The 13,028-nt window shown below is 55.5% G+C and overlaps 3 protein-coding genes across 4 annotated transcripts in view; 2 read left to right on the top strand and 1 right to left on the bottom strand.

Moving 5' to 3' along the window:
• Positions 1 to 363: 363 nt before the first annotated feature.
• JUNB (JunB proto-oncogene, AP-1 transcription factor subunit) lies at positions 364 to 2,220 on the top strand. Its single transcript, XM_003797922.3, has one exon. It carries the CDS (start codon positions 657 to 659, stop codon positions 1,698 to 1,700), a length of 1,044 nt encoding a protein of 347 aa, XP_003797970.1. The 5' UTR covers positions 364 to 656; the 3' UTR covers positions 1,701 to 2,220.
• A 2,254-nt stretch (positions 2,221 to 4,474) lies between these two features.
• PRDX2 (peroxiredoxin 2) lies at positions 4,475 to 8,821 on the bottom strand. Its single transcript, XM_003797918.3, has 6 exons — positions 8,668 to 8,821; positions 8,118 to 8,229; positions 7,871 to 8,024; positions 7,151 to 7,273; positions 6,876 to 7,006; positions 4,475 to 4,777 (listed from the first exon to the last, which is right to left on the bottom strand). Exons 2-6 carry the CDS (start codon positions 8,218 to 8,220, stop codon positions 4,692 to 4,694), a joined length of 597 nt encoding a protein of 198 aa, XP_003797966.1. The 5' UTR covers positions 8,221 to 8,229; positions 8,668 to 8,821; the 3' UTR covers positions 4,475 to 4,691.
• A 2,963-nt stretch (positions 8,822 to 11,784) lies between these two features.
• The window catches only part of RNASEH2A (ribonuclease H2 subunit A), a 6,574-nt gene continuing 5,330 nt past the window's right edge, over positions 11,785 to 13,028 (top strand). For both annotated transcript variants that reach the window (XM_003797917.2, XM_012810179.2), the window contains exons 1-4: positions 11,785 to 11,967; positions 12,141 to 12,212; positions 12,316 to 12,442; positions 12,544 to 12,631. In XM_003797917.2, the coding sequence (XP_003797965.1) occupies positions 11,841 to 11,967; positions 12,141 to 12,212; positions 12,316 to 12,442; positions 12,544 to 12,631 (414 nt within the window). In that variant the 5' untranslated portion in view covers positions 11,785 to 11,840. The remainder of the gene's footprint in view (positions 11,968 to 12,140; positions 12,213 to 12,315; positions 12,443 to 12,543; positions 12,632 to 13,028) is intronic.

Raw genomic sequence — 13,028 nt, 5'->3', positions numbered from 1 at the left:
CTCGCAGGTCCTTCCGTGTACACCTGGGAACATCTCACTTGCTCTGTACCAAGTCTTGGTATCCATCCTAGTGTACCTTGGGGAGCTCATCGCCCTCCCTGAAACCCCTCACTCTTGTGCCTTGGGACCCTCAGAACCTCCTTCCACCGTATCCCAAGGTCCCTTGAACCCTTCCCCCTGCAGCCCTGCAGAGCCACTGGGCCCGTAGCCGCTGTTTACAAGGACACGCGCTTCCTGACAGTGACGTGAGCCGCCTCCTCCCCTTCCCCACGCTCGAGAAGGGGGGCGCAGGGGCCCGGCTCTGGCGACGGCCAATCCGAGCGCACTTCCGCAGCTGACAACGCAAGTATAAAGGCGTGTGGCTCTGGCTGAGCGGCTGGGACCTTGAGGACGGCCAGGCCAGTATCGCAGCCATCTGGGAGTGGGGAGCTGAGGGAAGCGACGCCGAGAAAGCGAGCGCGCCAGAGAGGGCGAGAGGGGTTCGGGGAGCCGGACATATCTTTCGGGCACAGCTGCCAGCTAGCTGCTCCCAGCCGGTGCCAGCCCCCGAGAACGCGCGAGCGGACACCCAGTCCCGCCAGACACCGCGCCGCTCGCCGCAGCGAGGCCCGGGGTGGCCTCGGAGGGACCCTCTCCAGACCGCCCGGGCCGCCCGGATGTGCACTAAAATGGAACAGCCCTTCTACCACGACGACTCATACCCAGCGGCAGGATACGGCCGGGCCCCTGGCGGCCTCTCTCTACACGACTACAAACTCCTGAAACCGAGCCTGGCGCTTAACCTGGCCGACCCCTATCGGAGTCTGAAGGCGCCCGGAGCGAGGGGCCCAGGCCCGGAGGGCAGTGGTGGCGGCAGCTACTTTTCTGGTCAAGGATCGGACACCGGCGCGTCTCTCAAGCTTGCCTCATCGGAACTGGAGCGCCTGATCGTCCCCAACAGCAACGGCGTAATCACGACGACGCCCACACCCCCAGGACAGTACTTTTACCCCCGCGGTGGTGGCAGCGGCGGAGGTGCAGGGGGTACAGGGGGCGGTGTCACCGAGGAGCAGGAGGGCTTCGCTGACGGCTTTGTCAAAGCCCTGGACGACCTGCACAAGATGAACCACGTGACACCCCCCAACGTGTCCCTGGGCGCCAGCGGGGGGCCCCCAGCCGGGCCCGGGGGCGTCTACGGCGGCCCCGAGCCTCCTCCCGTCTACACCAACCTCAGCAGCTATTCTCCAGCCTCTGCGTCCTCGGGAAGCGCCGGCGCTGCCGTCGGGACCGGGAGCTCATACCCGACGGCCACCATCAGCTACCTCCCTCACGCGCCGCCCTTCTCGGGCGGCCACCCGGCACAGCTAGGCTTAGGCCGTAGCGCCTCCACCTTCAAGGAGGAACCGCAGACGGTGCCAGAGGCACGCAGTCGCGACGCCACGCCGCCGGTGTCCCCCATCAACATGGAAGACCAGGAGCGCATCAAAGTGGAGCGCAAACGGCTGCGGAACCGGTTGGCGGCCACAAAGTGCCGGAAGCGGAAGCTGGAGCGTATCGCGCGCCTGGAGGACAAGGTGAAGACACTCAAGGCCGAGAATGCCGGGCTGTCGAGTACCGCCGGCCTCCTCCGGGAGCAGGTGGCCCAGCTCAAACAGAAGGTCATGACCCACGTCAGCAACGGCTGCCAGCTGCTGCTTGGAGTCAAGGGACATGCTTTCTGAGCGCCTACCCTCCTCCCCGTACGGACACCCCCAGCCTGGACGGCTGGGCGCACGCCTCCCACTGGGGGCGAGGGGGCAGACGATGGGCACCCGCCTCCGGGCTTTGAGGCGCCGCGAAACACACTGGAGTCCGGCCCGCTCGCTCTGCGCCCAGTCCTTCCACCTCGACGTTTACAAGTCCCCACCCGGTTCCACATTTTTTTGTATGTTTTTTTCTGCTGGAAACAGACTAGATTCATATTGAATATAATATATTTGTGTATTTAACAGGGAGGGGAAGAGGGGGCGATCGCGGCGGAGCTGGCCCCGCCGCCCTGGTACTCGAGGTCCCGGGGACTCTGGGGAGGGCACCCCTGCCCCCCGCCCCCCGTCCTCCCCCCTCTGCACTGTAGTGTGGAGAAGAAACACGCACTTGGTCTCTAAAGAGTTTATTTTAAAATGTGTTCGTGTGTGTGTGTGCGTTTGTTGTTCTGACTTTTTATTGAATCTATTTAAGTAAAAAAAAAAAAATGGTTCTTTAGTAATTTCTGTTGTCTTTTTTTTCCAAGCCGGGCGGGTGGAGGGAGGAGAGCCCTGTACTACCCCCAGTTCATTGCTGTTTGTGACTTGCTCCTGTACGTGTTCCCACCCTCACCCTCGCCAGCTCTGCTTAGGCATTTTGTGGTTTTAGCCAAAGAGTCCAAGTCCACTGATCTGGGTTGGAAGGTCCCCGCGTAGGACGCTGTCCAGTCGCCCAGTAACCCGGGGACAGGCACCCTGGAGCGAAACGCGAGTGCGCAGGCGCGGCCCCGCCCGCCCTCCTGCGCCGGGGTTTTCCCCGCTGACGCAGCGGAAGAGCTGCCTATATATGGGCCGATTCTGCCCAGTGACGCGACTGCGGTCTCCGGGCAGATTCCGGGAATCCCCTCCCCCGCTCTGCCGGGCAGGGCCAGGGCGCCGGGAAGGGGGTTGGGATTTTCCCGAGCGGGCGGCTTCTCCGGCCCGGAAAGCCCCAGGCCTGGGTCCAGAGCGCCCGCGGTGGGAGGGCTGTACTCCTAGGCTCCCAGAGCCACCACCATGCCTCCCTCACCAGGCCGGCGTCTGGGCCCCGCTGCGCCCACGCCCCCTGCGTCTGACCCAAGCGGGACGGAGGATTGCTGCTGCCTCCGCGTCGTTGTTGACGCGGCCCCCTCCCCCGCCAGGAAGGGCGGCGCCCGCCTGCCAAGTTTCCCCACCCGGGTGCCAGGCCCAAAGCGGGGCGACTGCCAGGTCTGGTCCTGCCGGGTCGGCTTCTCCGGCCTCTGGGCGCCGCCACCGCCCTCGCCCAGGGCTCCCTCCCCAAAACCTGGGAATTACGGGTCGTGGGGGGCAGGACGTGGTTGGTAGGTACCATGGGGTCTGGCCAGCCTGGGAGCTGGAAGCCCCCAAAGCGCTGAGAAAAACAGGCGGAGAAGCCAAGCCAAAAGACACTTAATGAATTAATTTATAAAATACTGAACCATCAGGCCCTGGAGACACAGCCTGGACCGAGGCAAACAGACAATAAATAAGGAGGTGGTGGTAAGTGCTAGAAAGAGAAGAAAAAAAGGTCCAGGTGGTAATGATGGGGCAAGGGGAGGCTGCCTTGCAGGAAGGAATAGGAGCATAGACCTGTAATCAGGCAACTCTCCAAAGATTTGAATGATCGAAGGTTCTGAGAAGTGGGTAACAGGAAATGCAAAGTTCCTGTGGCCAGAACAAGATCAACTTGGGAAAGAACAGCAAGAAGCCAGTGTACCTGGAAATGAAGTGAACCATGACAGAGTGGATAAAGTCAACAGTGATTAGGCAGTCGCCTGGGAGGAGTATAGATTAAATTCCAAAGGGGAAGAGTGGGTTAGAGGGTAATAGGCTGCCTTAGAGGTACTACTTGTTGGTCTCTGGATTAAATGAAAATTATCAGCTGTCTTTTGAAAGGAAATAGGAAGTTCAGAGTGGTAATTACTTGCCTGGACAGATACATTATCAGACTACACTCCTGGAAACCCTGCCTTGCTCCCTACATCTGCCTGCTAGGCTAACCCTTACCCCTCATTCCAGCCTGGGATGGGGCAGTGCTCACAACAGGGACTGTGCACATAGCTCAGACCCTCATGCTTGGTTCTGTTCTTAGGACTTAAGTTTCCACCCTTTCTCTTCCCTGTATACTGGGGACTCCACAGGAACTGGACACTGAGCTTCCATGTTTTATCTCCTTTAACTTCCATAGGGATTTGGGTATGTAGTTCTTTTGTTTTTGAGACAGACTTACTATGTTGCCCTTGGTAGGGTGCTGTGGCATCACAGCTCACAGCAACCTCAAGCTCTTGGACATAAGCGATTCTTTTGTCTCAGCCTTCCAAGTAGCTGGGACTATAGGAGCCCGCCACAAGGCCCAGCTATTTTGTTGTTGTCATTGTTGTTTAGCAGGCCCAGACCTGTGCAAACCCGCCAGCCCTGGTGTATGTGGCCTGCGCCCTAGCCACTGATGATCAGTTTTTAAATAGCATTTGAACCCAGGCTGGCTGATGGCAGAGTGTAGGTGCTTCCTTGCACCGCCAGGCTTCAAGATTGTAGGGTATTCTGTGACGTGCTCCCTGCAAGGGGCAAGCAACGCCCCTCCCCGTGGAAGTTGCCCTCCGGACAGAGCTAAGCAAGCAGTGTGCATGGGGCAAGGCTACCACCTTGTGGTGAACAAAAGTAAGTACAGGGTCATTTTCCCAGAGCAGAGCGGAGAGCAGGGCAGGATGCCAGGACAAAGCACACGAACACTCACATCTGTCCCTACTATTTTATTGATTGCTTTGGGCCTGTGCCAGGCTGGATGGAGTCACTATTCACCAGCGTCCAGGTGGAGCCATGAGAAGACCTTGGCCCAGCCTCCAGGGATTGTAGAGTTTGGAGAGGCAAGTCCAGCCTTTTCTGGCTCAGCACAGGAACCCAACTAGGATTACACATGGGCGCCAAGAGCACAAGGTCTCTTCATCTGCAAGCCTAGTTGTGCTTAGAGAAGTATTCCTTGCTGTCATCCACGTTGGGCTTGATTGTGTCGCTGCCTGGCTTCCAGCCAGCTGGACAGACTGTGGGAAGACACAGCCCCATAGTGAAGGTGATGGGTAAGTAAGGAAAACCAAGAGTCTGAGTTGCATGAAGTCCAGGCTTAAGAACATGCATATTGGGCAGTGCCTGTGGCTTAGTGAGTAGGGCGCTAGCCCCATATACTGAGAGTGGCAGGTTCAAACCCTCCCCAGCCAAACTGCAACAAAAAAATAGCCAGGTGTTATGGCAGTGCCTGTAGTCCCAGCTACTTGGAAGGCTAAGGCAAGAGAATCACCTAAGCCCAAGAGCTGGAGGTTGTTGTGAGCTGTGACACTGAGGGTGACAAAGTGAGACTCTATCTCTTAAAAAAAAAAACAAAAAACTTGCATATTGGTAGAATCCCTGTAAGGATAGCAGGAGTATTTTTTTTTTTTTAAGAGTCTTACTTTGTCGCCCTTAGTTGAGTACTGTGGCATCACAGCTCACAGCAACCTCTAGCTCTTGGACTTAGGTGATTCTTTTGCCTCAGCCTCCCGAGTAGCTGGGACTACAGATGCCTGCCACAACACCTAGCTAAGGAGTATTTTCTAGTTGACATTTTTCCAGCTTTTACTTTTTTTGAAGACAGGGTCTCTCTCTTTTGCCTGAGCAAGCATGCAGTGGCATAATCACAGCTCACTGCAACCTTGAACTCCTGGGCTCAAGCGATCCTCCTGCCTCAGCCGCCTGAGCAGCTGAGACTACAGTTTCACATCACTGTACCCAGCTAAATTTTCTTATTTTTTGTAGAAATGAGGTCTCCCTCTGTTATCCAGGCTGAACGCAAACTTTTGGCCTCCACTGATCTCCCAGCTCACAAAGTGCTGTTATTACAGATGTGAGTCTCTGTGCCACCATTCTTTAATTTCTTTTTAGATCCTTTAATCCCACCTCTCCCCTTCAACCTCAGCCCTACTGGAGTTTGTCTCAAAAAAAGTGAAAGAAAGGCTTGGCACCCATGGCACAGTGGTTACGGCACCAGCCCCATACACTGAAGTTGGTGGGTTTGAACCCAGCCCAGGCCAGCTAAAACAATGACAACTGCAACAAAAAAATAGCATTGTAGCGGGCACCTATAGTCCCACCTACTCAGGAAGCTGAGGCAAGAGAATCACTTAAGCCCAAGAGTTTGAGGTTGCTGTGACCTGTGATGCCACAGCACTCTACGGAGGGTGACATAGTGGGATTCTGTCTCAAAAAAAAAATAGTCTTAACTTTGTCATCCCAGGTAGAGTTCATGGCATCACAGCTCACAACAACCTCACACTCTTGGGCTTAAGCAATTCTCTTGCCTCAGCCTCTTGATGAGCTGGGGCTACGCCTCAGCTCACAGGTTTGAGACCAGCCTAAGCCAGAACAAGACCACATCTCTAAAAATAGCTAGGCCTTGTGGCAGGCTCCTATAATCCCAGCTACTGGGAAGGCTGAGGCAAGAGAATCACTTAAGCCCAAGAGTTTGAGGTTGCTGTGAGCTGTGAAGCCATGGAATTCTACAGAGGGTGACCAAGTGAGACTCTGTGGAAAAAAAAAAAAAAACGGTGTGAGCCCATGTACACATGGTGGCTCAGGCACTCTGGGAGGCCAAGGCAGGCAGATTGCCTGAGTTCACAATAGACCAGCCTGAGTTAGAGTGAGACTTTGTCTCTAAAAATAGTGGGGTGTTGTGGTGGGTGCCAGTACTCCCAGCTACTTGTGAGGCTAAGGCAAGAGAATTGCTTCAGTCCAAGAGTCTGAGGTTGCTGTGAGCTATGACACTATAGCACTCCACCAGTCACCAGGGAGTGATAAAGTGAGAATTGGTCTCAAAGAAAAAAAAAAAAAAACCCTATGGGTAGACCCTCTCCTCCATAAGAGAAGGCACTCTGATCCAACTAACATTATTCAAGCCTGACTTGGGACATGCATCTCAAATGCCTTGTATGTCTCTGTGGTATCTGGGGTATCCGCCACTAGACCAGACACTTGCCGCACATAAGGCTCTGAGCTGAAACTTCCCTGGGGTGCTCACATCCATCCTGGGTAATAGGGCAGGCAGTCAATGTCCCTATAAGTGACAGAGGAGCTGAATATGTATACATGTGAACACATGTATCTGCTCACCTTCCCCATGCTCGTCAGTATACTGGAAGGCCTGGACCAATCGCAGAGCCTCATCCACGGAGCGCCCCACAGGCAAATCATTAACAGTGATCTGACGAAGGACACCCTTGCCATCGATGATAAAGAGACCCCTGAAGACATCAGCATTCACAGTGAGGAGTGGGGTGGCTCCCACTGCCAGGGCCAGAGAAGAGACCACATAGGGCTGGGGGGCCCAGAGTGGTCTTATCCTCCAGATGGGGCCTCCCTGAGCTGGACTGAGGGTCTCACAGTACCTGTAGGCAATGCCTTCATCTTCTTTCAGCACGCCATAATCATGAGACAAGCTTCTAGTCACATCAGCAAGCAGAGGGATATTTAGGGGGCCTAGGCCTCCCTCCTTCCGGGGGGTGTTGATCCTGGAGGTGGAAAGACTGGGTTGGGACCTCCGGATGCCTAGCATAGTACAGTTTTCCTTCTGTGGGCCCTACTGTGATAAGGACTGGAGGCAAGAGATAGAGGCTTTAGAGCAGGACCCTGGAAAACCCCACCCACCCCACCCACCCCACCCTGGGGTGGGTACAAGAGCTGTTTCTCCACAGCTGGGAAGACTAGCTAGAGAGCTGCAGCTCACGCTAAGTGGCTTCATATATGCTGGTGACCACCGCCATCACTAAGGCTGTATTATAGTCTCTGTCCTCTTCTGACTATGTCTTGGGGCCAGCCCTTCACAGCCATGAACTGGAGTTTCTACCTTTGTGAAATAGGGCAACAGAGCCTTTCTCCTGAGAACTGAGATAAAGCATCTGCAACTCTATGTGCCATGCAACAGAGTTGCCAGATACTAATTACTGCCATCAGTTCAGGGCTTGGGTGGCAATATACATTATTTTCAGGTTGAAGAAAGGGAGGCCAAGAGGTGGAGCAATGGCTGTCCACAAAGCCACACAACTCAGATCCTATGGTAAGGGTTTAGTTGCATATTCCCTCCCTTTCTTTGCGGCCCCTACTCATACCAAGCCAAGTGGGTGAACTGAGAGTCCACAGAGACCCCCAGCACCTCGCAACCCAGCTTCCGGAAGTCTTCAGCATGATCGCTGAAAGCGATGATCTCCGTGGGGCACACAAAAGTGAAGTCCAGCGGGTAGAAAAAGAGGACCAGGTATTTCCCTGGGGAGAAAGAAAATGGAAGAGTAGTTAGGACCCAGCCCCTCTAACGCGTGGGCCCCACCCTCAGCACGGCAAGCTCCAGGCCGCCCTCACCTTTGTAGTCTGTCAGCTTCACCTCCTTAAAAGAGCCATCCACCACAGCTGTGGCTTTAAAGTCAGGGGCGGGTTTGCCGATGTGCGCATTGCCGGAGGCCATAACTGAAAGCTGAGACCCCAGCCCGGTCAGAGTGCCAAGAAAGACCTTTTGTTCTCCCTTCCCAAGGTCACGCGGCGTGCTGGGCCTGGTTACTGAGTCTGAATGGCGGAGGCAACAGCACTAGCCCTCCCCCTCCCTGGTATGAGGTCTGCGAGGCCCGGAGGCTGCCAGAAACCCACCGTCCTCACAAGAGCCCGAGTGACCCAGGCGCTGCCACCAGCATCCTATTAGCGAGTCAGCCAGAGCATGGTGGCGCAAGCCCCGAGTCCAGGAGAGAGCAAGGCCCTCGCGAGCAGGGGGCGGGGATCCCGGCGACCCGGCCTGTAAGCCAACGCGGTGGCCTCAGTTTCCCCCTCAAGGACAAAGGAGACCGGCGATGAGGTCAGCATAAGATTGAAACTGCTGGAAGGGAGGACTCCGCAGCCAAGTGCACTGGTGTGTCCATACCTGAGTAGCAAAGACTCGATTCGCGGACAACCAGACGCGTGGACCCGCGTTCTCAGCGCCAAGTGCGCTCTGGGCTGCCCAGCCTTTTATGCGCGGCCGGAACCAAGACGCGCATGGCGCGGGGGGAGCGGATGAGCGAAGCGGCCGGGTCCACTGCGCCTGAGACGGGGGAACTGGACCGGCCGGGTCTATGAGTCTGCACACGGCTGGGGGAGACGCGCAGCCGCCGGCCCAGATCACTGATAGGCCTGCGGGGGGGTAGTGTGGGCGCTACGGACTCTGCGCGCGACTCTGTCTCGGAGCGCTTGAGGGGCGGTTGGAGTCGGGCATGGCCTGGAGCCAGGAGGTGCTGCTGCTGCTGCCTCTGATACTCGGGCTGCTGGCTACCCCTGCCCACGTCTCCCTGGACTACCAGTACTTCGGCCAACAGGGTGAAGGTGACACCTGGGAGCAGCTGAGGCAGCAGCGACAAAAGGGTAACCTACAAGTGGCCAGGATGGTGCTGGAAGGTGCCTCGTTGCCCTACTTCGCCAGCTAGCTACAAACACTGTCCTCCAAGGGACTTCAAATCTCTGCCTATCCCTGCACTGGGCAGCATCTCCTTAGGCTGGTTACTTTTATCTGAGGCTCAGTTTATTACTCATCTATAAATTGAAAAAAAAAAATACTGCCTTTAAGCTGCTCACTGGGGAAGAGGGGGTGGTGACAGGCAATAAAAACCCGCCAAAGGGGACATCTCCATAAACTCATGGATAGGTGCTAGGAAAGGCTCAGACAGAATGAAGGGGGTGGATCAGCTTGCAGAGTCAGAGAGGCCAGGCCAAAGAAGATAGGCAACGCTTGCAACAGGAATGACAAGCAAAAGCCCCAAATGAAAAGATCTGATGAAACAGTGTACCAGGGAGAGGGAACAGTAAGTGCCAAGGCCAAAAGGCCTGACAGAGGAATGGAAAGAAGCCAGTAAAGTGTGGCAGAGACCTAATGAGATGGGACATAAGGTCTCAAGGCTTTATCAGCCGTGAAGTTAGGATAACACTTGTCTGGGAGTAGGAGAGATTCAGTAAACAGTACTGTAAAGGGCTTCCAGTGAGTGCTCAATAAGTTATAGCTGATTTAAAAGTGATCATAATTGTTTTTGTTTTACATGCTAGCACAGTGCCAGGGGATTTAAGGACCTGTATTATGTTAATTGTGTTATTTAATCTACCACCTGACAGCCCTGTTGGTCAAATGGCTGCTGGATAGGCCAAGATCATGTCTCTGAAGACAGGAGTCTGCTTTGGGTGGTGGGCACCACGGGTGTTCTGCCCCACTCCCAAATGGGCAGGCTGGCATAGATTGGAAGTGTCAATTTGCAATCCCTCTAGGCCAGTCACCAGATGTGTGAGCTTGGAAGGGTAGCTTACTCTCTCTAGATCTGTTTTCCACCTGAGACTAATGGAAAGATTAAAATGGGATAAGCTGTGGCAGGTGCTGGCACGGAGGCAAAGTTCAGCAAATATGACCTGTTAGTAGTATGTTTGGCCTTTTTTCCTAGGAAGGTCCTTTCCATCCTCTTCATATGGGTCTTCATCTAGGCCTTCTATTTCTAGATGTGGAGAACTCCATCCTTGGCCCGTGGGGAAAGTGGCGCTGTCTCTGTGACTTGGGCAAGCAGGAGCGCAGCCGGGAGGTGCTAGGCACAGCTCCGGGACCTGTGTTCATGGACCGCGAGAACCTGATCCAGGTACGGCGCTGTCGGCAACAAGACTGTACATCGTGCAAGCCAATGGACTGCGACTGGAGGCCTTGAGCCCGGGTGAGAGACTGGCGCAGAGGAGGCTGGTCTGGTCGACAGGCAGGTCTCTGGCCAGGAGTCCCGGCTGGGCGGGGAAAGAGGAAAAGCAGTGGGCGGCGCCTGTGGCTCAGTGAGTAGGGGGCCGACCCCATATACCGAGGGTGTTGGGTTCAAACCTGACCCGGGCCACAACAACAACAAAAATAGCCGGGTGTTGTGGCGGGTGCCTGTAGTCCCAGCTATGCGGGAGGCTGAGGCGAGAGAATCACCTAAGCCCAAGAGCTGGAGTTTGCTGTGAGCTGTGATGGCACAGCATTCTACTGAGGGTGACAAAGTGAGACTCTGTCTCTTAAAAATAGAAAAAAAAAAAACGAGGAAGAGCGGTGGGGTGTGAGGCAAGTATGGGAAAGGAACAAACGGGACCTTAAATCTAGGTAGGACTTGAGGCTGGTGAGGGAGGAGCAAATTGAGTCAAGAGACGTGAGCCCCTTCCTTTATCCAATATCTGGGGATAAAGGAAGAAAAGGAGAGGGCAGGGAAGCGGAAACGGAGATGGAGGAATTGGGACCCTGAGAGAGGGGGCGTGAGCCTGATGATGGGCTGAAACCCACAAGCAGAAAACTTGAGCTCCGCTGAATTCAGGGATTCCTCCTCAGGTTAGAGGAGTGGAAAGGTCTGGGGAGCGTGAGCCTCCGAAAGATGAGGAGAGTGGGAGTAAGATGTAGGGGTGAGGATTGGATGAAACCTGAGTTGAGAGGAATGAGATGCATGGTGGTGGACGGAGACCCCAGCTGAAGTCTGCGAAAGTCTGGAATCTCCACTGCAGGTAAGGGACGCTTGGCCCCAAGGAGACTGGGTTGCAAGCATAATCCTGGTGGGGTTGGGAGTCCGAAGGAGCGACCAGGGGAAGAAGTTTGGGCCTGAGTCCAGTGGAAGCGGGGTACCTAGTCCAGGGGGCTTAAATGAGTGGAGGGGCAGCGACCGTGAGTAAAGGGCCAGAACCCAGGTTCCGAACAGGGACCCAAGGAAAGGAGACCAGTGTACTGAGAGTGTAGCGATATTCGACCTTCTAGGCCCCCCTACAGTGGAGTTTGAGTCCGGTTTCATTCCCTGTCTTCCCAACAGCCTCGGCTGTTGGGGCCCCAGGGACTCCGGGGCTAACTTTGCAGCGACCCCGCCCACCCAGGTCCGCGGAGGCAGCTTCCGACCGCCGCCATTGCAGACTACAAGTCCCAGGAGGCAGCGCGGTAGTGTCTGCTCAAACGAAGAAGACGGCGGGAGAGTCTAGGGCGTATGTGCTCGCTGATTGGTCTAGAACAAGCGCAGCCGCGGGTCCCGCGGAAAACGCGCGCCGGGACCCGCTTCGGTAGACCTTGTTTCTGCAGCTGGGGGCGGCATGGATTTCAGCGAGCTGGAGAATGACAATACCGGCCGCTGTCGCCTGAATTCGCCGGTGCCCTTAGTGTGCCTCAAGGAGGCTTGCGTCCTGGGCGTCGATGAAGCGGGCCGGGGTCCTGTGTTGGGTGCGTCCCCAGGGCCAGGGGGAGGGTCGTGTTAGGGGGAAAGCAAGTAGCACAGAAATGGGAGGCAGGGGAAGGGAGGTTAGCAGTGATGCCCATTACTTCAGGGGTGGCAGCTTTTATGGGCTTACTGGTTGAACTCTCACTCCCGGAAATTTGATGCCCCTCCCCTCCAGGCCCAATGGTCTATGCCATCTGTTATTGCCCTCTGTCCCACCTCGCAGATCTGGAAGCCCTGAAAGTGGCAGGTAAATCTGGGGAAGGGGGTTCTGGGCATGCGCAGAGGCAAATGAGAACTGGAGGGGACAGGAACTAGGAGCTGCACCCCTTCTCTCTCAACCTTCCTCCCAGACTCAAAAACTCTGTCGGAGAGTGAGCGGAACAGGCTCTTTGCGAAAATGGAGGAAGACAGGGACTTTGTGGGCTGGGCACTGGATGTGCTGTCTCCAAACCTCATCTCTACCAGCATGCTTGGCCGGTGAGGGGTTTCTGGGAGGAGCCGTGGGAAGGGGCAGCTAGCATGGGCTGCGCTGGCTCTCCGCTTAGAATGGGGTTAACGGGGCTCTGTTTCCACTCCAGGGTCAAATACAACCTGAACTCCCTGTCCCATGATACAGCTACTGCATTGATACAGTATGCCTTGGACCAGGGCGTGAAAGTCTCCCAGGTGAGCTAACTCTTGGATTTCCTCCATTCGATCATCACAGGATAAAATAGCAAAAAAGCACGATGAGCAGATTTGGAGTCAGATACTTCTGGAATGTCTCAGGCATATTCATTGCTGTTGTTGATTTCTTATTCCTGTGAGTCCCACCAAGGACCATGGTGGAGCCTGCAGCCCTATCTCCGTCTAATCTCTACCCATATCCTAAAGGCTAAGCATTCTGAAAAAATCTCTCATCTCTCTACCTCCCCACAGCCTCTGTCCTAGCAGGGCATCCCCTTCTCCCTGGATGCCCACCCAGCTTCCTCTCTGCCCCCACCCAGCCCCAACCCATTCAATCTGCTCCTCCCACAGCTGCAGACGGTTATATGTGTGTGTGTGTGTGTGTGTGTGTGTGTGT

This window comes from Otolemur garnettii, unplaced genomic scaffold (genome assembly GCF_000181295.1).
Source record: "Otolemur garnettii isolate 467f Iridium unplaced genomic scaffold, OtoGar3 scaffold00127, whole genome shotgun sequence".
NCBI lineage: Eukaryota > Metazoa > Chordata > Mammalia > Primates > Galagidae > Otolemur > Otolemur garnettii.
Note: the sequence above shows the minus strand (reverse complement) of the source record. Positions and strands in the feature narration are given on the sequence as shown.